Here is a 25,791-nt window from a genome sequence, read left to right as displayed (position 1 = left end):
GCTCCAGTGTCCCGCAGTTCCCAGCACTGCTGCTCCAGTGTCCCGCAATTCCCAGCGCTGCTGCTCCAGTGTCCCGCAGTTCCCAGCGCTGCTGCTCCAGTGTCCCGCAGTTCCCAGCGCTGCTGCTCCAGTGTCCCGCAGTTCCCAGCCCTGCTGCTCCAGTGTCCCGCAGTTCCCAGCGCTGCTGCTCCAGTGTCCCGCAGTTCCCAGCGCTGCTGCTCCAGTGTCCCGCAGTTCCCAGCGCTGCTGCTCCAGTGTCCCGCAGTTCCCAGTGCTGCTGCTCCAGTGTCCCGCAGTTCCCAGCGCTGCTGCTCCAGTGTCCCGCAGTTCCCAGCGCTGCTGCTCCAGTGTCCCGCAGTTCCCAGCACTGCTCCAGTGTCCCGCAGTTCCCAGCTCTGCTGCTCTAGTGTCCCGCAGTTCCCAGCGCTGCTGCTCCAGTGTCCCGCAGTTCCCAGCGCTGCTGCTCCAGTGTCCCGCAGTTCCCAGTGCTGCTGCTCCAGTGTCCCGCAGTTCCCAGCGCTGCTGCTCCAGTGTCCCGCAGTTCCCAGCGCTGCTGCTCCAGTGTCCCGCAGTTCCCAGCGCTGCTCCAGTGTCCCGCAGTTCCCAGCACTGCTGCTCCAGTGTCCCGCAACTCCCAGGAAAAATTGGCAGGGGTTACTGTTTCATGGTTAGCTTTTCTTACATCTTTTAGTTTATTACTCTTACCTGCAGATACTGCAGCCTCTTCTACTGTTGTCTGCTTTTCTCATTTAATTCCAGATACTTCCATTTTGTTTCTCTTCTTTCCTTCCCTCTCTTCCTCCTCCCCTTCTCCCCTTCATTCCTTCTCAGACAGGGTCTCATGCACCCTATTCTTGTGTACCTCAGTCTGACCTCGAACTTCCTATGAATGACCTGGATCTTTTCTTACCCTTCTGTACCCAGGAATTACAGGTGTGCATTACCCTGGCTCGGATTTCTTTTCTTTTTTTAACTCTTTTTGAGATTAAAAAAAAAATTATTTCTGTATAGCCAAAGTTAACCTCAAACTTGTGATCCTTCTGCCTCTGCCTCCCAAGTGCTAGAATTACAGGCCTGATTCACCTCCACCTGGCTGTTTTCTGGCAGGGGTGACTATAGGTACTAGTCAGTTAGTTTCCTGTGCTCATACATACATACATACATACATACATACATACATATAACTTATAAAAAGAGAAGGTTCATTTTGGCAATGTTTCAGATGTTTTGGCCAATGGTCTTTTGCTTTGAGGTGTTGATGAGCCAGTAGCAACACCACATGCCTCATGGTTAGAAAGCGGGAGAGAAGAAGAGGGAGAGGTTGGGCCCCTGTAGTCCCCTTACAGGAGTAGCCCCAGGGACCTAAGACCTCCCACCAGGTCCTGCTGCTGAAAAATTCTGCTCCTTCCCAATAGTGTGAAGCTAGGAGTAAACCTGCGCCATATGAGCCTGTGGGGGTGTAGCCACCCGGATGCTTGCAGTGATGCATGAGCCTGTGGGGGTGTGGCCACCCGGATGCTTGCAGTGATGCATGAGCCTGTGGGGGTGTGGCCACCCGGATGCTTGCAGTGATTCTTATGAAAAACTTTCCTGTGGCCCACCTGGCCCCTGTTAACAGTGAGGACGACAGCAGTAGCAACAGCCCAGCAGCAGCTGCTGTAGGAGGCCCTGGTGGGAAGTGCGCACTACAGGCCATGCGTGGGTGACGGGCACAGTCTGCTTCGTGGTCGTCTCATAGAGGACGGAGCCCAGAGTCCGGAGGGCTCGGTAACTTGTGTGCACAAAGTTACCGCCATACGGAACGCAAACACTGACAGGTGGACTGGCTTCTGAGCCGGTTTTCTTTCTCCCCAGTGGCACTGAATCTCCTTTGTGTCGTCTCTCCTGTTGGGGAAACAGATGGGCTCCCCCAAGCCAGGAAGTGAACAATAGAGTGAGAATGCTTTCAGTCCAGTTCATCTGCATTGATGGAAACATCACCTGGACTCTGCATGTTCCATTTTATGGTTAACAACATGCTCAGATTTCTGATGTAAAGGTGCCCTTTGGAGCATCGTGGAGGAAAGCAATGCATTCATTCCACACATCCCCACATAAATCCATTTCAAAACACCCTTGCAAGCATCTGGGCCTGGGCTTTCTGTGGGCAACGACACACCTGCTTTTCCAGTAAAGCAGAGCCAAACTTCATTAGGGATTTTGTGGGGTCGTGGTAGGGATTGATGTTGGTGAATTGAGGGCTGGCCAGCTGGAGTGGGAGCATCGAATGCCTTTGGAAATTCAACTTTGTAATGAAAGCATTCTTTTGAAGGCAGAGTTCCAGGTGTGCTATAAACCATTTCAGGCTATAATTGAGATACAAAAGAATCTTCAAAAGGAGTGATCTGTTTTTTCTTTTTTTTTTTTTGGGTGGGGGGAGTGATTATTGTGCTAATCCTGAAATCCTAGCATGAATTAATCTGAAGATGGGATTCGAAGCATGAAAGTATCTGTTGTCATCATTTAGCCTGCTACTCATAAACTGAACTGGCTTAGGCTTTAAGTTGAAGGGTGAAAATCGTGCTTTCACCATCAAATCCTACTGTAATTGGTCAAGGAGAACCACCGGGAGCTCTCAGGGCAGCTGTGGAGTTGAGCCTTCCAGCCTCAATGCTTGGTACAGGGACAGATTTCCTGAAAACCTAAAGGAGCACAGGGTAATGACTTTCAACTGTTTTATTAAAAGGCAAACAGTTTTGGCTAAAATCTGGTAACATGTGAAAGTTTTTTGCAGTACAGAAGTTTTTAGCTGAGAAGTTTGTCTTAGGAGTTGAGTAATACATTATTCTATAGCAGATGCCAGAAGTGGGCTGACTTCTCCCTGCATGCTCTGGATGCAGTCAGAGGCATGGAGAGGGGCCAGTCTTTGGGGCTTAGCAAACGAAAGCAGCTCTGTTTCTAGCTCCTTGCCCAACCTAGGTGCGTCAGGACACAGCAGAGCTGGAGGAGCTCTGCGTGTGTGATCGTGATGTGCGGGTCTGATTTCTTTTGGTTTAGCCCGAGGTCAGAAGGTAGAAGCTGGGCTCTCGAGTGTGGGCTGAAATCTCAGGGTGGTGAGGCAGATGCTAGAGCCACGGGCGCGGTGTGGACCTGCGGGGTCGTGGACTCACGTGTCTTCCCCTTTCCTCTAGACGCACTACTTTGGCCTTTGGTTTCTCAGCAAGAGCCAGCAAGCGAGATGGGTGGAGCTGGAGAAACCGCTGAAGAAACATCTGGACAAATTTGCTAACGAGCCTCTGCTGTTCTTCGGAGTCATGTTCTATGTACCGAATGTGTTATGGCTTCAGCAAGAGGCCACGAGGTAGGTGCACTCCCCGCGTGACTCTCCGTGGGCGGGAGGGTGACCGAGCAGCTTCCGCCGGCGCTGAGGACCAGGTGGTGCTGCCGTGTGGAGGCCGAGGGGGCTCCGCCGGGCGCCGGTTACCAGGTGCTTCGTGGCTGTAACACTAGGTTTGGTGCATGTGGCTAACCTTAATGGCTTCTGTAATGCAGGTCAGACTGTTTTTGTATCTAGGAGCATAGAGTATTTGTGGGGATGGAATGAACTTAGTAAGCTAACCACCTAGTCTGTTTTTATGCATTCTCCCTCCCCCATGAGTGTACCACCAAGATTTGTATTGAAGGACTAAGAAGGTTGCTAAAGATGGGAAGAAAATGTTGAGTGGCCAAGATTTTATATATGTCATTCACACACACACACACACACACACACACACACACACACGTGTGTGTGTGTGTGTGTGTGTGTGTGTGTGTATAATGTGTGTACATGCACAAGGGCCTCTTGTCTCTGCCAGTGTACTCTAGATGCATGCTCCACTTTGTGCATCTGGGTTTACATGGCTAGTGGGGAATTGAACCTCCTGGGGTTTTGAAAGCAAGACCTTTAACTGCTGAGCCATCTCTCCAGCCCCAGAGTTTTGATTAAAGTGTTAGGAAGTCAATAGCGGAGAGGCAACTTGGGCACTGGCCCGATGCTCCTGTGTCCTGTTAAGAGTTCATCAGGTTCTGATGTTTGACGATCTAGTGAACAAAACAGGAGAAGTTTTGCTGGTGCCAGCAGTGTCGCTGAAAATGTCCCACGAGCCGCCTCCTCCTCCTTCCCTTTTTTTTTTTTTTTTTTTTTTGCGGTAGGGTCTCGCTCTAGCTCAGGTGGACCTGGAATTAACTAGGTAGTCTCAGGGTGGCCTTGAACTTACAGTGATTGATCCTCCTACCTCTGCATCCTCAGTGCTGGGATTAAAGGCATGCGCCACCATGCCCGGCTCAAGTGAGTATTGGTAACAGGAGAGGAAATCACATAGCTCCTGGCTTGTCACCGTTTGTCTGGATCTTGGCCTTTGGCATGCTCGCGAATTCAACTCGGTGACACACTTAGAGGAAGCAAACAGTACTCCGTGGTCTTCATGTGTACTCAGAGGAGAGAGAGCTCGGTGGTCACATGTGTAGAGAAGGGAGATGGCTGTATGCGGTCTTCACATGTGCAGTTCTTTCTAAAATCAGGATCTACTTTATATTTTTACATGCCTTTCTGACAGCCTTTTTTTCACCTTTTAAAATCAGAAGCTGTTGTTAAATAGATGGTGTGTCTGGAAATAGAGACATGAGTACACTCAGTCTGACTGAAAAACTGAGTGCTCAGTTTTCCCTATGATAGTCATTTGCAGCTTTCTGAAATATACTGTTTTCACATTACTTCACTTATCCACTTCCTTTATGGGTAAGAAATTATTTACTCTTCCAAATGGGATTTTCCTGTGGCTTTGAATCCTGCTGGAGTGTGTTATACCATGCTGGGAATACAGCATTGTGTTAATAAGCAGCGATCTGCATCCCTCAGACTGTTTGCAAGTGACATGGGCAAACATACTATGAATTGGTGCACACTGAAGAAAAGTCTCAAGAGTGATGTGTTAGGGCTGGGAAGATGGCTCAGCAGTTAAAGGTTCTTGCTTGCAAAGCCTTCCTGCCCAGGTTGGATTCCCTAGACACTCTTATAAAGCTGGAAGGGGGTTTGTTTGCAGCAGTAAGAGATCCTGACATGCCCCCCCCCACACACATGTAAACAACTGCATAGAAAACAAGAAAGAAAGAACAAAAGAAGCAAAAATGTAGCTGCGTTAATCTAGACAGATTTCTGTAGTGTGTGTGATGAGGGTTAGCAGTTGAAATGAAGAGGGATTCAGAAAAGTGTGTTGTGAGCTCGGAGTTGGTGGCACGATGCCTGTAACTTGAGCACATGGGAGGCTGAGGCAGGAGCATGACCAGGAGTTCAAGGCCAGCCTCAGCTACCTAGTGAGACCTTGTCTTGAACAGGAAGAAAGATCCTGTGTGTTACGTTTTGGGTAGGTTCCTGGCAAGGGTGCGGTAGCCACTCTTGCACTGGAAGTTCTTGGGAGCCAGGGCATTGCGGCATTTACTGTGCAGTATGGAAACTGGGCCTGTGGCAAGTGAAGTCCAAGTAGGTAAAAGACTGTGGCCGAAGAGCGAGATGACGGAACGCATCTGAAAGTGAAGCAGCTTGTAAAGGCTGCGGTCTGTGGTAGTGTCACAGTGTGGTCACACAGCCTTGTTGGTGTCCTGCCAAGGAGGCTGCAGTGTTGGGCTAACATTGCGATGCATCCGTGGCTCTCAGACCTGTAACTACTTGGGGCATTTCTTTGTAAATATGGATCCTGAGGCTTTGCCAGAAGTTTGAGTTGGAATGCCTGGGCTGGAGATGAAGGAGTAGGTGTGGCTCAGAAGTGACCAGCATCCTCAGGTGGTTCTCACACTGTCCAAACTTGGCAATAGATGGATTCATTAACTTCAAAACTTGTTTATAGATTTTCTGGGTAAGTGGCTTGAAGCTGTGATGTTTGACTGTCAGTACTTGCAGTTGTAAGCTGAGACAAAGTGTGTAGATCTCAAAATTTGAGGAATTGGGTTAGATGTTTTGGAGTGGCTGTTTGTTAGAAAGGTCTTCCTTTCTTTTGCTATTTAATTTCTTTTCACTCAGTTAGCATGGCACATTTAAGATAAAGGTTAACTTGGAGGAAAGAAGGGTTTTCCAGTACAGGATTTCTTTGTTTTGTTTTGTTTTTGTTTGTTAGTTTGGGTCTCCTTCTATCCTGGGCTGACCTGGAATTTGCTAAGTAGTCTCAGGCTGGCTTGACTCACAGGGATCCTCCTGCCTGGGCCCCCCGGGTGCGGGGACTAAAAGCGTCGCCGCCACGCCCGCCGGTACGGGGTTTTGAAGCAGGTGTTTACTTTCCCTCAAGTAGAACACACGGCAAAGAAAAAACAACTATGTAAAGTGTTGAGAGACAGCCTTAGATTAAACTAGTTTTTGGCAGAACATGCTTTTTCTGTGGCAAACATGAGAGAGTTGGGCTAGCCCAAGGGCGTGTGTGTGTGTGTGTCCAGCATTGCAGAAAGTCCTGTGGCCCTCAAGGGGCCCAAGATTTGCTAAGGGTGTCATAGTGAATGAAAGACATAAGCGTAGGAAATGGAGAAATAGGGAAAGAGTGTTGTAAGTAAGGAAAGGCTAGGGAGAGAGAAGAGAACCAGAGGGCAATGTGTACGGGGAAAGGCTGAGGGCCACCGATAGAGCCGCAGGTGTGAGTCGGGGGACTTGCCGTGGAGTTGGGGTGCAGCCCAGGAGCTGGCTTGAGCTGCAAGGCATTGTCAAGGGAGGAGTTTGGGCTTTGCTGTTACAGATGCATAGATGAGCAGAACTCAAGGTGCGGAATGTGGACGGCAGCCATGCTTCGGAGCTCAGCCTTCTTGGGCGGTTTCAGCAGCATGTAGGTCCCAACAGGCGGCCGTGGGGAGGCTGCGGAGGGGCAGGGTTCCGGCACCGAGGTCCACAGCAGCATTCCCTAGAAGCCAGTTAATGAGTAATTCTCCGCAGCGTCCGCCATGATCCTGGGCACCAGGCCACTCAGGTGGAGAAGGGCTCCAGCCTCTCTGGGGGCAGCTGGAATCCACATCTTCTGTGGTGGAGCAGCGTCTTTGCAATGCCCCACAGAGTGAAATATTTGCCTCGATTAGAAGTAGAAATCTGTCTTTCATTCCCAGGCATCCAGTCAGAGGAGCAAGCAGTCAGCCATCTGTGCTTAAAAATAGGCTTTTGTCCAGAGTCTCCAAACTAGTTTTCACCAGTGCATGCGTTTGCCTTAGTCAGGTTCCTTCTGTTTGACGTCAGACAGTTTCCATGGCATTTGTCACAACCAGCTTTTTATTTATTTTTTCTCTCTGAATAAGAGTTCAGAATAAAGTCTGGAGGGGTCTTGGTGTACATGCAAATCTATACATATAAGTGTATTCGTACACACACACATGCACACACACACTTCAAGACACGTGGGGGTAAAAGGACATATTTAGATGGTGTTCACCCCCCCCCCCCGCCAGTCAGTGCCACCCATCAAAACATGCACATTGAGCTGGGACAGTGCCTCAGTGGTTGAATAAACGTGCTTGCTTGAAAGCCTGCAATTCTGAGTTAAACTTCTCAACATTCACATAAAGCAGGAAGCACAGTGACACACACCTTCGTAATCCTCGTACGCCTACAGCAGTAGGAGGCCCAGTCCAGAGAATCTGGAAGCTCATGGGCAGCACACACAGCAGCAAAAGCAAAAAGAACAGTTTCAGGCGAGGTGGAAAGCCAGACCAAACACTGCGCTGTCCGCTGAGTTCCACACGTGTACCGTTTTACAGCCGGTCCTCTCACGGACCCTGTATATCTACACATGCACATGGTTTAAAACAAACAGATGAATAAATAAAATGTGTAGATTAATGCTTTAAAACACAACAAAATTTGAGAATGTCCTTGATTGCAAACTGTTAATGGTGCTGACAGTTAAAATTATTAACCCCAAATTGTTTTGAATTTGAAAATAGAAAGCATGGCCTTTTTAACATAGTGTGAATTTTTTTCCCACCTCGTCCTCTGGATATGACTGTGGAGGAGCAGATCTCTTGGTAATGAGGGAAGGGAAGCCCGCCAAGATATTCTGATAGTGTTGGAGTGGAAGTGGACAGGACAGGCCCCAGCTGAAAGTGATAGCTGGGTACGAAAGCAAAAGCTACCAGAAGAGTCACACAGGATACAAATCAAAGGAGAATAAGAGGAGTGCCTGACATCTTTCCAGAAGTGTGAGAAACTGGCCAAAATGAGGACGTCCTCTCAGACAGCTGGAAGATGAGTCACGAAGCTGTCGGAACTAACGAGTCCTCCACGCCACTCCAGCGCTAGATACACTACCTTGGGGCTTTACCAACCTTAGCTTCCCCACTTCAGTTAAGATGACTCAAGGGATGGGACCACCATCATCTTTTCCATTTCGCTGGTTTTTTCCTGTTTGTCCGTGCCAGGTTCTGTTCGGCCGGAGCTCTTGTTGGCAGTTCATCTTCTGAGCCCCCATCAAAGCCCTCTGACTCAAAGGAAAGATTTTGTCATGTGTTTTAATGATTTGCATAGCAACAAGCTTGGTATACACACATGGTTTTCATATTTTTGGGGGGGCGGTTCTCAAAAGGTGAGAGGACGGTTAGAGAGGTAGAGACTTTCTTTGTTTTTTGTTTTTGTCAGAGAAGTTGTGTTTACTACCAGACATGTCTCAGCAATTTCACATTCCTCACCCAGTCAATATAACTGTTGTAAAAAAATCAGCTGTGGCTCTGAATACCCATTCACAGTGAACCTCAGCAACGCGTCTGAGGTAGGAGACTTGACTGTCCGTGGCGGGAGAAGCATGTGGTGGTCCTCCGTGCCAGGTGGAAGAGCTAAGGGCAGAGTCATATCAGAAGGCTTCACATCTATAGCTTCTAACAGTGGGCTTTTTTGTATGGAATCTTGATCATTTGAAGTATGATCATCTGGAGTTTTATCTGCACCAGAATGGACCTTTGTTTTGTGCTTCTTCAAATTTTTAATATCTGTGTAAGAATTTCCACATAGTTCACAGATAAATGGTCTTTCTCCTTTATGGGATCGAAAGTGTTTGTTGAGCTCTCCTGAGGAAATAAAACTTTTCCCACAAATACCACAAATGTATGGTTTTTCACCTGAATGTTTTCGAGAATGAGTGATAAGAGAACTAGAGACAGCAAGTAAGGCTTTTCTCCACTAGGTCTACGGACATGGTAAGTTGGTGTGCTGGCTTGAGCAAATCTCTGTCCACGCCTATCACAGATATATGGCTTCTCTCCACTATGCTTCCTTGCATGAATCTTGAGATTGCTAGAAGTTGCAAATTGCAAATTGCACACATCACACTTATAGGGCTTTTCCTCACCATGATGCATACGACTATGGAAGACTAGCTGGCATTTCTGAGCAAATCCTTTATCACACAGTTCGCATTTATATGGCCTCTCACCTTTATGGGTTCTAACGTGTGTTTTCAGCTGGTTACACTGGGTAAAGGCCTTTCCACACAAGTGGCAGACATAAGGTTTGACTCCTTTATGTATTCTCATGTGCCTTCTCAAGCTACTGGCTTCTGAAAACACTTTCCCACATGTGTTGCCCATTGGCTTGGCCTTGGAATACCTCTGATCCAGCTCTTCCCCAGAGTTCTCCAGCTTGTAAGGACCCTCTACACTGGCTATATTAGACATAGAGTGTTCTTTCAGAACACAGTGTGGCTGTGATTTCCCACATTTCCGTTTCACTGTAACAGTTTGCAAAATATCTTGTGCTGGAAAAGTATTTTCCATAACTGAAGTCAACTCAAGTTCTGAATTATTTCTTTGGGCAACTTGATCGACTACAGGTGTGGACAATTTATCTGCATCTAGGAATAATTCAACAGATGCAATATCTAAAATGTCACTGGGATATTGCACTGTTTTATTCTGCCTCGTTTTCTGGCAATTGAAAGCCTTTTTCTTCTGTTTAGTTTGCGACAACTTCTTTGTTATTGCCCCTTGTTTAGGATTTGCCTGAACTAAATCTGCAGACACTTTGGATTTCTCTCGATTGTTATAATCTCGTACAGTAAGGAGACAAGTCTGTTGATTCAATTCAATGTTTCCAGTAACACTAGATCTTTCCGTGGATGAGGGACTAGCAATAAAAGCAAAATCTTCCATTTTTATTTTACATTTAGTTACTGCCTCTTCCACTTCATCAGCAGCCTGATGAATTTCTTTAACATTCTAACTGGAAGGAAACAAGGCTGTCAAGATTTAAAGTTCCTGTGTATATAAACTCCAACAGTTTCTGAAATCCATCAGCTTTCACCTGACTCCGATCAAGAAAAACATTGTTCTCGGAAGTGCTTCTGTAGATCGCACCAAAATACTCACTAAATGAGGTGAGCACATTCCTATGGGCTTTAAACTGGAATTCTCCAATCACTATGGTGCAGTCACAAAGAAAACCTGCTTCCCAATGTTTATTCAGTCTCTCTAGTAGGTGCTCAGAGTGGTGAGAATACTGCATTTTGCTATCAGAAAGGAATTTTACCCTTGACTGGTAGCCACGGGGGGGGGGGGGGGGGGGGCGGGGGGACGACACGGACTGTTTCTTCACTCGCTATCCGCCACCTTGGGAGGACGTCAACGCGCCCCGCCCCGCCTCTCCCTTGCTTCCATCCTCGGGGCGATGTGAGAGGCTACGCGGGTTCGGCACCGAGAGAGGAACCTCCCCCCTCAACACCCAGCGGCGGACATCACGGAAGTGACTCCGTCAGGATTCGTTCACTCACTCGAGACTTTTCTTAAACAGAAGGATACTTGATAATGGCGAGGGCAGCGGGAAAACCTGTGGCCTTAGTTGCTGCTTTGAGTTTATGTCTGGGGGTCTTCCACATCTGCAGAACACGTACAAAAGAAAAGGCAGTTTGTACACTGTGTGTGTGTGTGCATGTGTGTGCGCTTGCACGTGCATGTGGAGGCCAGGGGACAACCTTAGGTATTGGCTCACCTGTAAAGAAAAATGTAAAATTTCCAGCACTTTCATACATGTATACAAAACATTTTGACCCCATGCCCTCCCACTTGCCCTCTCTTGTTCCCCTCAGAACCTCATTGGCCTAGAGCTCACCAATTAGGCTAGACAAGTTAGCTAGTGACCTCCGGGATCTGCCTCTCCCTGCCACTGTTCCTGGCTGGTACATGGGCCTTCATGGCTGCAAGGTAAGCACTTTGCCAACTGAGCCATCTCCCCAGCCGGGCAAAAGTAACTTTTGAAGCACAAATTCTGTCTTCAAAGTTTCAGTCGTTTGGAACACACCTGATCTCTGGAGTGTTGACTTCTAGGACGTTGTTTCTTTGTTCAGGAATGTGTTTCTCTTGTGTGGTTCCCTGATGCATGGGACATTGGCACAGTGCAAAGGACGGGGCAAGGAACATGCCCGCCTTTCCCGCACCACGTTGGCTTCAGGCCTGGGCCTGTCCACTCCGTTATGGTGTGTACCCTCCAGAACTGAGATAATGTACTACCACCCAATTCCTCTTCATCTGAGGACAGTCTTAGCCATGGCTGTACCTGAGACAGACCCCGGGCCACAGTGGCTTTTCCAGGTGTGCCCTATCCCAGGCTGCTGCCAGCATGCCCAGCTGTGCCCTCCCCTGAAGTACCAGGCTGGGAGCCTGTGTCTTCATCTGCTGGGCAACTCTGCCAGCAGCTATGACCAGTGGATTTGGATGGACATACCTTACGTACGGACTCACACAGTCTGTTCTTCAGGTGCAGGCAGTTTCTTTCTGGGAAGAATTAACTGGACAAGCTGTCTCTCGCTTACCATAAATAGAGTCACTGTAGGGCCTGGAGATATGGGTCAGCTGCTTGAGCTGGGGCACTTGAGTTGGCTGAGACAGGAGGGTTTTCTGGAAGCTTGTGGCAAGAGCAGTAAAGAACAGTGGGGCGAGAATCAAACCAGAAACCTGCCTCTGACGGGGACAGGCAGGGCGCTGACCTGACGGCTGTCCACTGGCATCCATGGGTGCAGCGTAGCCCGAGCACAACTTCGCTCACACGTGGATGTGGACACGCACAGGCACAAATAAAGAGTAGAAAGGAGGGTCACTGTGGTTTTGGTGACCGGGAGTAGCAAGGCAGTGAGAGCACAACAGGTGCGTTCCTGCCAGCTCCACCCGGAGGCCCGTGGTGGGCTGAGGGCAAAGCCAAGACTGGCGCTTCCACAAGGGACAAGGTGGCTTGTGTAAGCTAGGGTTCAGGAAGCCATTCCAGTGATCTCGAGGAATCTGACCAGGATCCCACCGGTGTTCAGTGTCTCCTGTCACACTCTAATTGTGGTGCTCCTTCTGTTTTCTTTCACGACACCCTTGATCTGGTCCTCGGGTTCTCTTGTTAATCTGTAACATCATCATAATGGAGATGGAGATGGGAAGTTTACTGTGAACTTGCAAGCAGGGATCCCCTCAAGGGAGACTAAAGATCCAGCACAAGGATCTGGGGAGGTGGCTTGGTGGTGAACGGCGATTGATCCACAAGCGTACCGACCCAATTCCATCCCAAGCACACTCATAGCTGCACTTGTAAGGGGCACCTGCATCTGTAATCCCAGTGCATCTACAGCAGTGGGAAGTGAGCCGGGGGAATCGTGACACTCCCAGGCCAGCTAGCCTGGCCTTTTAGTGACAAAAAAGAACCTGTCTCATGCAAGGAGGAAGGAGAAGACCAGCACACCTACGCTGACCTTTGATGCTTCAGCACAAATTATTCACAGATAATAGAATTGTCTGAGAAAGGCAAACCTTCCTCTTGGCCCCAGCTCTCTCGACTAGTTACTGAGAGTGGTGTCATTTCTGTCAGGCACTTAAGGCATTTCCACATGCAGTGGGTAGTGCCTTTTTGTTGTTGCTGTTGTTTATGTTGTTATTGGTTATTTTTATTTATTTATTTGAGAGTGACAGAGAGGAGGGGGCAATTAGAGAGAAAGAGAGAAAATGGGTATACCAGGGCATCCAGCCACTGCAAACGAACTCCAGATGCATGCGTCCGCTTGTGCACCTGGCTAATGTGGGTCCTGTGGAATCGAGCCTCAAACCGAGGGCCTTAGGCTTCACGGGCAAGCGCTTAACCACTAAGCCATCTCTCTAGCCCATTAGTGCCTATCTTACCGTCTCTGCTGGTAGTGTCGTGTGACGTGTGACAAGAGTCTACATGGCTGTCTGGAAGAAGCAGCGATCTCAGAGGGGAGAGTTGCCTTCCTCAAAGCAGATTAAATCTCTCCATTTATTTATTTTCAAAGCAGAGTCTTACATAGCTCAGATTGACCTGGAACTTATTCTGTAGTCCTAAGATATACTCGAACTCATGGTGATCCTTATACCTCTGCCTCCCCAGTGCTGGGATTAAAGACATACACTACCATGCCTGGCTAAGATTAAATCTTTTTCTTTTTTAAATATTTTATTATTTATTTGACAGAGAAAGAGGGAGAAAGAGAAAGAATGGGCATGCCAGGGCCTCCAGCCACTGCAAACGAACTCCAGATGCATGTGCCCTGTTGTGCATCTGGCTAACGTGGGTCCTAGGGAATTGAACCTGGGTCCTTTGGCTTTGCAGGCAAACACCTTAACTACTAAGCTATCCCTCCAGCCCCTAAGATTAAGTCTTGATTAGCATGTTCACAATGCTGGTAGAAATCACCCAACCAAAAGCAGCTTTTGGGAAAAAAGAGGTTTATTTTAGCTTATAGGCTTGAGGGGAAACTCCGTGATGGCAGGGGAAAATGGTGGCATAAGCAGAGGGTGGACATCACCCCCGGGGCCAACGTAAGGTGGACAATAGCAACAGGAGAGTGTGCCAAACACTGGCATGGGAAAACTGGCTGTGACACCCATAAGCCCACCCCCAACAATACACTCCCTCCAGGAGACGTTAATTCCTAAATCTCTATCAGCTGGGAACCAAGCATTCAGGACACCTAAGTTTATGGGGGACACCTGAATCAAACCACCACTGGCAGGTTTTCAATCAAGTGCCTTTCACCACTTAGCCATCTTCCCAGCTCTGAGAATACCTAGAACTTTGGGGGTGTGTATGTGTGCGTGTGTTCCACAGTGTGTGTGTAGGTTAGACAACTTTCAGGTGTGGTCCTAGCTTTCCATCTCATTTACAGCAGGTTCTCTGTGCTCCAGGCTGGTTGGCCTGCAGGCTTCTGGAACCTTCTTTTTACTCTGCCTGTGTCCCCGCTGTCGTCAGGCTGGGATTGCGGCTGCCCAGTACGGTGCCTGACTTCATGTGGTTGCTGGGGAGTCTGAACTCAGATACTCTCACTTATGCAACATGTGAACCATCTCCCTGGCCCCGACCTTGAACTCCTGACCCTCCTTCCTCTGCTCTTCCAGTCCTAGGGTTATGGGAACGGGCACCATGCCCACGCTCATGTTGTTCAAGGCATGGACCCGGGGCTCTGTGCATGCGAGGCAAGCCCTCTTCCAGTTGAGCCAGGTCCCTGCACCCCACGTTAGTTTTTTTAAGGCTTATGCTGTGGGTCCTGTTTGCTTCCTTGGCAAGGTTCTGTTAGTGCTTTGGTGAGACCCAGGGAGTCTGGAAGGTAGCTCAGGCCCAGGGTTGGCATTACGGGTCTGTGCCCTGTGCAGTTGGTTGCACATGGCTCAGTTCTCAGCAAGATGCTGAACTTGGTTTAATGCCCTGCTTTGCTGTTTTGGAATTCCTCATCTTTCAGTGACCAATTCTGCGTTGTCACTTTATACCACCCTGCAGATCCAGGGGCCCTCCGGGACAGCCCCGCTTCTCGCAGTGACCTGGTCGCTCACCAGCTTCTGTTGTCTCCCTGTGGCTCACTGTCAGAAGGAGCAGTGTCCTGCTAGGGTGACTGTGGTCAAAGGACAGAAAGCTAACTTACTCTCTAGACAATAACACCCGGGGAACAGAGTCAAAGTTTTTATGTGACTATGCAAGTAGAAATGTACCTCTGGCTTCCGTTTCGGCTCCGGTGCCAGCTCTCTGTGGAAGGCGTTCGGGGTGTAAAGCCAGGTCTCCTTCCTTGAGGGAAATGGCCTCCATCTTCAGCTACATCTCCTCACAGCTCCCTGTTCTGAAGACCGAAGGTCACCGTGTCTCATTGTGCAAGTCTCCCAAGTGCCCTGAGCCGCTCATTTCTCTTCTCTTGTAGGTCAGGACCGTCGTGTGCAAGGTGAGCAGGCAGGCTTTAGGCAGCCAGTTCAGGTCATCATGTCGTCGTTTCTCTGATGGTCTTTCTGTCTAAAAGACAGACAGCGAATACTCAGTGCAATAGGAGTCTTTCACACTACTTGGCAGAACAGCTATTCATTGAAGGGGAAAATCAGAATTTCAAAAGCAAATAAATCAGAGGCTTCATTGATGTTTCAAAAGGAAACCTCATGTGATGTGACCACTCCTATTTCTGCATTTTTTGATTTGCACTCTTAAAACAAGAACATATACATGTATACTCTGGCCCATTAGCAAAAAGCAGTTTACAAAAACAAGTGTACTATACCTCAATCAATCTAAGCCAATTAATCTTGGCCTTTAAAAAGCGATAATTTTGGGCTGGAGAGATGGCTTAGTGGTTAAGCGCTTGCCTGTGAAGCCTAAGGACCCCGGTTCGAGGCTCGGTTCCCCAGATCCCATGTTAGCCAGATGCACAAGGGGGTGCATGCATCTGGAGTTCATTTGCAGAGGCTGGAAGCCCTGGCGTGCCCATTCTCTCTCTCTCCCTCTATCTGTCTTTCTCTCTGTGTCTGTCGCTCTCAAATAAATAAATAAATAATTTAAAAAAAGAAAAAAAAGCGATAATTTTATTACTACATATTTAAAGCGGTTAGCATGTGTATAGTGGTCCTCTGACCTCCACATGCATGTTGTGACAATGACTGCATTCATATGCACCACATATACATACACAAAAGTAAAATACTGTATTGTTTCAAAAGCTAAATAGCGATACGCAAATCACAAGTGTCTGTATGGCTTGAAAACAGAAGTGTGTGTCTCTGACACACAGGGCCTGATGGGGTGAGGAGGGGAGGACAGAGGGACCGTGCTCAGCGTGCAGTGTGCGTGTACGTGTGTGGACAGAGGGGCCGTGCTCAGCGTGCAGTGTGCGTGTACGTGTGTGGACAGAGGGGCCGTGCTCAGCGTGCAGTGTGCGTGTACGTGTGTGGACAGAGGGGCCGTGCTCAGCGTGCAGTGTGCGTGTACGTGTGTGGCACATTCACCTGCACTGGGGGTAAGTTTGTCAGGAAAAGGAGGCCGTGACGACTTCTGCCCTCCGCAGTGCTCATCCTTCTCAAGGGAAGGAAAAGAAAGGAAGCTGCAGGCAAAGGAGAGAGAGCAGAGTCCAGCTGTGCTCCTGGGCCCTCTTCCCATGCTACCAAGAGGATTCGGGTTTTTGTTTTTCTGGGTTTTTTTTTGTTTGTTTGTTTGTTTGCTTATTTTGGTTTTTCAAGGTAGGGTCTCACTCTGAGTCAGGCTGACCTGGAATTCACTCTGTAGTCTCAGGGTGGCTACGAACTCATGGCGACCCTCCTACCTCTGCCTCCCAAGTGGATTCTTAGGACTGGTAAGGGAGTCCTTACAGTGGGTTGGATAGGAAATGGTGTGTTGATTTCACTAGTGGATTTTTCCCAAAGTCCTGGGCTGGGAGAGATGCGGTCAATTAGATGGGTTAGAATCCTCTGCTTCCTCCTTTTCCTGGCAGGGCAGGGTTGGGCCGTTGTGTTGGAGTGCAGCAAATCAGGAGGGACGTGGGAGGGACAGATGCACAGCCACACGCTGGAGGCAGGTGTCGGAGTAGCTGCTGCTCTGGAAGTCACAGATGCGAGTCTACTGGCCTCTTCCTGCCCGCAGCCCAGGCCCCTTGTGCCCTATGGAGGGTGGGGTCCGCATCCCGTCACGGGGGGGGGGGGGGGGGGGGAAGCTTACCGCCTGGACTCAGGACAGCGCTGGCAGCTCTGTGCAAGGTGCTGTGCTCAGCACCCTGCTTGGATGGTCATCTTTTCAGTCCTCACTAAAACCCGGGTGCTGTTATTAGTCTATAAAAAGTTCTGTTTGTTTTTATAAACACTATGGCGTTTATTCCTCCCAAGTGGAGATCTGGGTCATGAAGTAAGGCACACGTTCTACATGACTTTGTTGCTGCCAAGCACACTTCCCCCCAGCAGACAGTAAACGGATCTTAAGTGGGCTGATTCTTGTGGACAGGTAGGTGTTCCTTCTCTGGGATCATTTTTGGAAGGATCAAATTGGGACCCCTTACATCACAGAGCATCTGGTGCTGTGCAGCGCATCCTGGTCCCCTCTCCCGAGTCACACTTGGCAGCATTCACTCCTTGCGGAGCCCTCCCTGGCCCTGGAGGTTGTGACTGCAAATGCTATTACTTCCCACACAATGATAGAATCTTTCTCATGAGTCGGGGCCCGTACCTTCTCATTGGTTCTTAGCAAGCAAGCATCCAGCTGGCTTGACACATAATTGCCTTCGAGAGACTGTCATGGTTGGGTTGGGTGTGGGAGTGTAATGTCTATTACAAATCATCCTTTAAAATATTTGTTTCTGTGTAAGCGTCCCTTAGAGGTCAGATTACAGGTCCTTGTGCTCTGTGTCAGCAAGGCCAACCTCTTATTCAGAATTCCTCTTCATGGCTCTCAATATCTGCCTCATAGCAGGGCATGGTGGCCCATGACTTTGGTCCCAACATTTGGAAGGCTAAGATAGGAGGATCTCTGAGTTTGGGGCCAGCCTGGAGTCACAGAGTGAGTTTTAGGTCAGTATGGGCCAGGGTGAGCCCTGCCTCGAAAATAAAAGAAAAAGTTACCTGATTTGTCCCTGATTACCTATTGAAGCTTCATGGGTTTGGAGGCTGCTCAGTGGGTAGAGCGCTTGCTGTAGAGGGACGAGGACCCGAGTTCTGATCCCCAGCAGTCACATAACTGTCAAGCATGCTGGGTGTGCTGGGGACGTTTTGCATCCTAGTGATAATAAATATAAGTTGGATTTCCAAACATTTTGATCTATTTATTAGAGAGAGAAAATGAGTGCACCAGGGTCTCTTATCACTGCAAATGAGCTCCAGCATGTATGCACCACTTGGTGCATCTGGCTTTATGTGGGTCCTGGGGAATCATACCCAGGCCAGGAGACTTTGCAAGCTAGGTAGGTCCTTTAACCACTGAGCCATCTCTCTAACCCTTTAAAAATATTTGTATTTATTTTAGGGGTAGGGGACGGAATCACTTGTTTTGTGTCTGCCCCAAATACTCAACTCCTAAACAGCCTGTTTGAGAATCTACCAAGACAGACAAAGTTTCCCCGAATTTCAGTTTTCTACACCACGCTCTGCAGGCTGGAGGGCTGCGGCTTCCTTTGAGAAAGGAAGGCACGAGAAAGAAGCCGAGTGGCAGACTCTGCTCATCCCCACAGCCGCTCCGTGGCAGGAGACTGGCTCTTGGATCAGCCCTGGAATGGTTTTAGGTGAAGTAAGGCTGCTGACATGGGAAAACCCTGGGCAGGATTTATTGGGGCTCACCTTGAGCCTTTGCCAGGCCTCCTCTCCCTGCCCCTGAGTGCTGAGACACCCGTAGCTTTTCTGGATGGGATCAGTTTTCTCCAAGAGAAGGAAGGCGCACAGACAAAGCGAAGGGAAGCAGGCGCTCCTTTGATCAGACCCTTTAGCAGGTGAGCGCGACGTGCAAGCCGGAGCTAAGATGGGTCAGTCACCTCCAGCTCCGGCGCACGGTGCCAGAGCCTTCATTGGACACTTGAGTCCTTCAGAAGAGCAGAAACTGAGACATGGGCAGTCAGTAGTGTCCGTGCATCAGGTTCCCAGGTGTGACCGAAAGGCCACGCCGCCCGCTGCTGATGTCCGTGAAGCAGCCACGGTGAGTTACAGCGTGTGTCCGCTTACAGCCGCGACCTCCTCAAGGTCAGCCGGCAGCCCTGGGTTTGCGGCTGGGGAGAGTGAAGAGACATTCCGCCTGCTGTTTCCTGCTGGCATAAAAATGAGTTATTGCTAGTCGGAGCAAAGAGCAGCAAGTTTGACGTAAGTGTAACTAAAATATAAGCCAGATTCTTGATACTTTAATAGACAGTCACGGAGATGAAATCATGTTAGAGATAAGTGTTTGATGAGCAGACATGCTCTGAGCAAGGTAGAAAAGATGTCAACTCTGATGACTAAGACGAGAAGCCCATTTATCGAAGGAAATTTTGAATTTTTCTTGATTGGGATCCCTGGAATAAAATGAGTCACCATGAAAAGATGGAGATCCTGTTGGAAAATCCAATGGAAGTTAGTGTCTTCTGGAATTCTGTTGTGTGTTTAGAATGATGGCTGGAAGCAGCAAAGAGCCCCTCTGGTTTTATGTTTGAGATGTTGTATGGAGCCACAACTCTGCTATCGTAGAAATGCATCATATTCCAAATACGTGAAATCAGGTGTTAAACTTCTCCATCAGACCCCATGCTCACCCCAAAATTTAGTATCTGTGTGTACAGTCAATGTGTACATGATGTCCATATCCCAAGAGTCACAACCAAAGCTGGACACATTGTGTTTCCACAGTGTTACAATTTACTGAATAACAATAAATTCACAGACTGTTCCATTTTGGTGGCTTCAGTTTGCCAAGTAATCCTGATTTCCCTGATTGCATGGCTGTTGGCAATTGCAACATAACTACTAATATTCATTCTCAGATCACATTTCCCACAGGATACATACTATATGTTTATACAAGAAAACAGTTTAGGGCTGGAGAGATGGCTTAGTGGTTAAGGCCCTTACCTATAAAGCCAAAGGACTCAGGTTCAATTCCCCAGGACCCATATAAGCCAGATGCACAAGGGAGTGCACTTGTCTGGGGCTTGATTACAGAGGCTGGAAGCCCTGACATGCCTATTCTCTCCCTATTCTCTTTCTCTCTACCTCCTTATTCTCTTTCTCAAATAAATAAAAATTAAATGTCAGTTCATCCACACATTGCAGGGTTTAGAATCAGAGAGGCCTTCCTTCCTACAGGCAGAGATCTGGTACATTCACAGAGCCACGGCAGTGGATAGAAAAGATTTGGAGGATCCCAGGCTGGGGCCTGCTGGGAGGGTGCAGAACTGGAGGGCAGCCAGCCACAGGAGCCCAGGGCCATCGGGCCTAGGAGAGGTGCGAAAGAATGAAGGGCTCGAAGGCGGTTCAAGTGGGCCATGTCAGACAGCAGGACCATGCTGAGCTGAAACCCAGGGACGCTGCCTGCAGGTCCTTTGTAGAGGCGCTGGGTGGCCAGTGGACAGGTTGACGGTGGCATCACCATCACAGTGTTTGGGGCCCTTTTTCTTGAGTACAAGTGACGTGTAACTGCCACATTGGTCTAGTGTGTTCTGTAAGTCCCAGGTTTCCTGACATGGCCGTAGTGCGCGTACGTGCTCCGGATCTGTCTTGATAAGCTTGCAGGTGGGCCTTTTTCTCTTTCGAAGTTACCAGTGCGTGCCTCGTGGACGTGCTGTGCGCGTGCGGTGTCTCCACGCGCAGGAGCTGCAGGCGTCCTGCCTCTGCTCTTGCACCCAGTACGTAACCAAGGCTGCTTTACCGTGCAGTCACACAGCTTTGCCGCAACTGCAGGAATCCACTCAGAAAGCACCCTCGGGGGAATGTTGAGGTAATTTGCAACCCGACACAGTTCAAGGTAGTAAGTAACCGTTACATCCCTCAGCAGAGCTGGTATAGGTTAGCCATCCCTCACCCCAACACCTACACTTGTGAAATACAAGACTCTTTAAAATCTGAACTTTGTAGAATTATGATTTGGAGCATTTTCAGCTTCAGCTAGGGACAGGCAAATCTCCCCGAATCTGGAGTGCTTGGGAAGCTGAAACACTTCCGGTCCAAAACATGTTAGACAAAGGGATATTCAACTTGGATACCTGTCCCCTGCGAGGAAGAGCATGCGAGGAATAGCATTTTGACACATGGAAGAAAACCAACACTTCTGCATGGAGATCCTGGCATTTACTTCTCCCTTCTCCCAACATGGGCTGTCCCTTGAGACGTGTTGAGTCAGTGTGGCCTCAGCCCAAACCAGGAAGCCCAGAGGCTGGTATTTATTTCTGCACTGGCTTTGCTGTCCTTGGAATTGTCTGGAGACCCAGGGGAACCAGAAACAACCTTTCTGCTATTTCCTGGTTTGTTAAATAAATCTGCTTTACCAGAGCAGAATTCAGAGCAGTTTCTCTCTGAAAGAAATAATGCAATCATTGTATGTAAGCTTTTGATTTCACTGAAGAAAGAATTTTTTTAAAGTTGAAGGATTTCCTATTACTATTAGGTCATAGATTCCTAGTATGAAATCTCTGATCTTGAAACAAAATTGTACAATTTTGTCTCTATACTTGTAATTTGGTAAGTCACTAAGGAAAAATGCATTCTAAATCTGGAGTTCCCAAATATTTTCATTATAGAAAAACCCATCTAGTTTTTTTATTTTTTTTTTTACCATGAAATCTTATGTTCTGGAAAAAAAATCTTCATTTAGTAATTCTTAAAATATATCATTAAATGCTATGTATTTTTCCTTATCATGGAACAACTAGTGTAACAATATAGTTTACATTTTTAAAATAATTTTGCAGGATTAATATTTTTTATAGCTTGGACAGCCCATTTAGGGCATGGTACCAATTAATTGGATTTTTCACTCACTCACTCACACGTTAAGTATGTAGTGATGATCCGTTGTGCTCAGAGATCTTGTGGTTTCTGGTGAGGACACAAAGCTGCCCCCTTCTGAGACCGGAGTGTTAAGCTGCTTGCAACACAGACGTTCCTGGCCTCCTCTCCAGAATTCACGAAGGGAATTGTACAGGCATGTGCTATTCTCTTGATCAGAAAAATTAAACTTGGCTCCTAGATTGCATTTCTTTTAAAAAGTCAGCTGGGGTCTGGAGAAATGGCTCAGTGGGTAAGAGCACTTGCCGCTTAGGCATGAGAGGGCCTGAGACTGCCCAGGTTTTATTCCCCAGTCCTGCAGGGTGAGGGGACACAGACTTGAGAATCGCTGGCGTTTGCTTGCTGAAAAACAGCAGGTGGGAGTTGAGGGGGAGACTTTTTCTCAAGGAAATTCGGGGATGAGTGATAGAGGAGGGCACCCGAGGTTCTCTGGCCTTTTCACATGTATATGCAGAGGGCGTGCATATTTGAACACACGTGCATATACTACATGCAAACCTACCACTACACCGCAGCACAGTACTAAGCCTCACATACTCTACATGTAAATACACACACATGTGAAAAATAAAAATAAGTGAAAAATAAAAATAAGTGTATTTAATTCTTATGTAGACTTATGATCATGACTCCTGTGAGAAAATTGGCTTGTCTTCCAGCACCCATATAAGAACTGATGGATGGGCTGGAAAGATGGCTACGTGGTCAGGGAACTTGCCTGCAAAACCTAAGAACCCGGCTCGGTTCAGTTCCCCAGTACCCATGTAAAGCCATGAATCTGGAGTTTGATTATAGTGGCTAGAGGCCCTGACAGGCCTATTCTCTCCCCACCTCTCTCTCTCTCTCTCTCTCTCTCTCTCTCTCTCTCTCTCTCTCTCTCCCCCCCTCTCTTTCTCTCCTTCCCTTTGTCTGCTCTTGCAAATGAATAAAAAAAATTATTTTTTAAATTTTTATCTGTTTATTTGAGAGAGAAAATGGGCACCCCAGGGCCTCTGGCCACTGCAAACGAACCCCAGATGCATGAGCCACCTTGTATATTTGGATTACGTGAGTCCTGAGGAATAGAACCTTGGTCCTTTGACTTTGCAGGCAAGTGCCTTAACTGTTAAGCCATTTCTCCAGCCCTACAAATATTCTTTTTTTTTTTAAATTTTTTATTTATTTATTTGAGAGCGACAGACAGAGAGAAAGACAGATAGAGGGAGAGAGAGAGAGAATGGGCGCACCAGGGCTTCCAGCCTCTGCAAACGAACTCCAGACACGTGCGCCCCCTTGTGCATCTGGCTAACGTGGGACCTGGGGAACCGAGCCTCGAACCGGGGTCCTTAGGCTTCATAGGCAAGCGCTTAACCGCTAAGCCATCTCTCCAGCCCCCTACAAATATTCTTAAAAGAAGAAAGAGAGAGAGAGAAAGAGAAAAGATAAGGAAAGAAAGAACTGATGGGTTTACGCAGCACAAGCTGCAGTGAGAAAGTGCTGAGGTGACGGGGGCCGTGCTGTGTGAAAGGCACTTGGGATTGAGTGTGAGATGCAGAATGCTCAGGACAGACTTTGCCAGTATGAAGAGAAGAGTGTCTCCAGGCGAGTATTCTTAAAACAGTAACATTTATGTGACAGAAAATGTATGGGCAAGTAGTTTAATTGCACAAACGTCCCCCTTCCCTGGTCTTTTCCAGCTCATGACCTTGGTCCAGTTTTACTGCAAGGACCATACGCAATGTTGCTCTCGTAGTTCAGTGTTCTGGAGTACGGCAGTTTATAGCTGGGATCAAGCAGGACTGCTTTGGTTGTGGGCGGCTCGAAGAGTTTGCAGAGCCCGGGTGCGTTCATTGTTTTCCTCACCGCTGTGACCAGACGGCTGACAGTGGAGGCAAGCTTTACTTTGGCTTTGAGTTCAAAGCCATCACAGCAGGGAAGGCATGGTGGCAGGCGCTCTAGTCTCAGGGTGGCAGGTGCTCTGGTCTCAGGGTGGCAGGTGCTGGCACCCTCTAGTCTCAGGGTGGCAGGAGCTGGCACCCTCTAGTCTCAGGGTGGCAGGAGCTGGCACCCTCTAGTCTCAGGGTGGCAGGAGCTGGCACCCTCTAGTCTCAGGGTAGCAGGAGCTGGCACCCTCTAGACTCAGGGTGGCAGGAGCTGGCACCCTCTAGTCTCAGGGTGGCAGGAGCTGGCACCCTCATGGCACCAGCAGTCACGAAGCAGAGAGAGATGCATGCCGCTGCAAAGCTCACTTCCTCCTTTTTATTCAGCTTTGGACCCCACACCATACACTGGTGCTGTCCACGGTTAGGTGGGTCTTCCCACCTCAGCAAACCTAATCTGGAAAGTCCCTCACAGAAGCTTGTTTCCATGGTGAGTCTGATTCCTGCCAAGTTGATATTTGGGTTAGGAAATACATATATATTCATCTGGGACATCATAGGAAACAAATACTTGTGAACTTCATTTTATAAGGCTTTTTCTTTCACTGAACTAGGAAGCAGAGTATTGGGTATGAGGAAGAATTATATACTTGAGAAAAGGACAAAGAATGGCTCCATCATTATTTCAAAGTTGCTGATGAGATCAAATGTGTGACTGAAGTGTTTTTCTTTTTTTTAAGGAAGGGAGAAAGGGATGGAGGGAAGAAGGGAAATAGAGGGGAGGGAGGGAGAAAGGAAAGAAGTTATTTTAAAAAATTGCTTTTTGTTTATTTTTATTTATTTATTTGAGAGCGACAGAGAGAAAGGCAGAGAGAGAGAGAATGGTGCACCAGGGCCTCCAGCCACTGCAAAGGAACTCTAGACGTGTGCGCCCCCTTGTGCATCTGGCTACTGAACCGGGGTCCTCAGGCTTCACAGGCAAGCCCCTGACCACTACTCCATCTCTCCAGCCCCTGACTGAAGTGTTTTGGTGATTATTTTGAATCTGTAGATTTCAGCCAGTAGCTCAATGCATTCCCCTCAATTCTATTTTGTTAAAGGAGCATCCTGTCAGTTTCCATAAAGGGCCAAGTGTTGATGTGACCCTTGCCTTGTGGTAGAGGCCACTTACAGCGGCAGCTGCTGAGTCCGTCTGTCCTGTATCTCTTACCCATCGTTACAACAGGCTTGGGTTCTCCCCGCTTCCGTCTGCACCCACGCTGCTTCCAGCTCCTGTCCCTGCGTCCGTCTGTCCTGGGCCCTGTGGTGCATTGGCTCTGAAGCAAGCAGACAGCACCCATCGCCACCTCGAGTCTCTGCTTGGCTGCTTCCCTTGGGTTATCTCCCTGCCCTGCAGCCGCACGAGGCCTTGCGTGGCTCCTGCCGCGCCTTGCCTTCCTCTCTCTCACTGGCTTCTCAGTCTCTGCCTATTCTTTGCCATACTGGCCCTTTGGCCATTCATGGACACCAGTGTTCCCACTGGCTGTTGTCTTCGCTGCTCACTGTGCTTGAAGTGGGGATACCCACCCCCGCCTCAATACCCCGTGGCTGCTTCCTCATTCCTTCTGGAGCTGTCCTCAGAGTGACCAATCCAGAGGAGCCCTGATGGAGCAGCCCCACCTCGGCTGCTCTCCACGTCTCTCATCTGCACTTACCTCGGTTGGATCTGTCGTTTAACTTACACAATTTCTGTCGCTCTTTTCCTCGGATGAGTGTGGGAGTGAGCCAGGACCGGGGCAGTTGATTCCTGCGCTGCAGCTCCAGGACCTGGACTAGCTCCCGCCGCGAGCAGCGCTCCCCGGCTCTCACCGGGCCGAGGCCGCCGCTCAGTGCTCAAGGGGCCTGTCCGCACTGGAACATTACTGCAGAATGGGTGACTAAATGGTGTATTTACTTGCATACTTCTATTAGTTTACTACTAAATCTGACCTAAGTTGGTTTAATTTCCAAATAAAAGTGTGGTTATGAGGATAAGTCATTATGTTAGCAGACCTTGACAGCTTTTGTGATGGGTTTGAACTGGTAGGTATTATGCTGGTTTCATAACCTTATTGACAAAATATCGGGGGCCATGTGTTTTCTGCAGTCATTTGTTTGAAAGGGGAATCCTATTGGGCTCTCATATAAGGGGGAGTTGGCCTGCCCACTTATCACTCCTTTCTGCTCTGTGGGCATCCTC

General features: G+C 48.5%; 1 protein-coding gene and 1 pseudogene across 3 annotated transcripts in view; one reads left to right on the top strand and one right to left on the bottom strand.

The window, feature by feature from the left end:
* The window catches only part of Ptpn14 (protein tyrosine phosphatase non-receptor type 14), a 195,716-nt gene that overhangs the window by 85,304 nt on the left and 84,621 nt on the right, over nucleotides 1-25,791 (top strand). For all 3 annotated transcript variants that reach the window (XM_045153649.1, XM_045153646.1, XM_045153642.1), the window contains exon 3: nucleotides 3,171-3,340. In XM_045153649.1, the coding sequence (XP_045009584.1) occupies nucleotides 3,171-3,340 (170 nt within the window). The remainder of the gene's footprint in view (nucleotides 1-3,170; nucleotides 3,341-25,791) is intronic.
* Nucleotides 8,665-10,477, bottom strand: LOC101595508 (annotated as a pseudogene).

Source organism: Jaculus jaculus, chromosome 1 (assembly GCF_020740685.1).
Source record: "Jaculus jaculus isolate mJacJac1 chromosome 1, mJacJac1.mat.Y.cur, whole genome shotgun sequence".
NCBI classification, from domain to species: Eukaryota; Metazoa; Chordata; class Mammalia; order Rodentia; family Dipodidae; genus Jaculus; species Jaculus jaculus.
The sequence above is the reverse complement of the archived record's forward strand: the minus strand, read 5'-3'. Positions and strand labels throughout refer to the sequence as shown.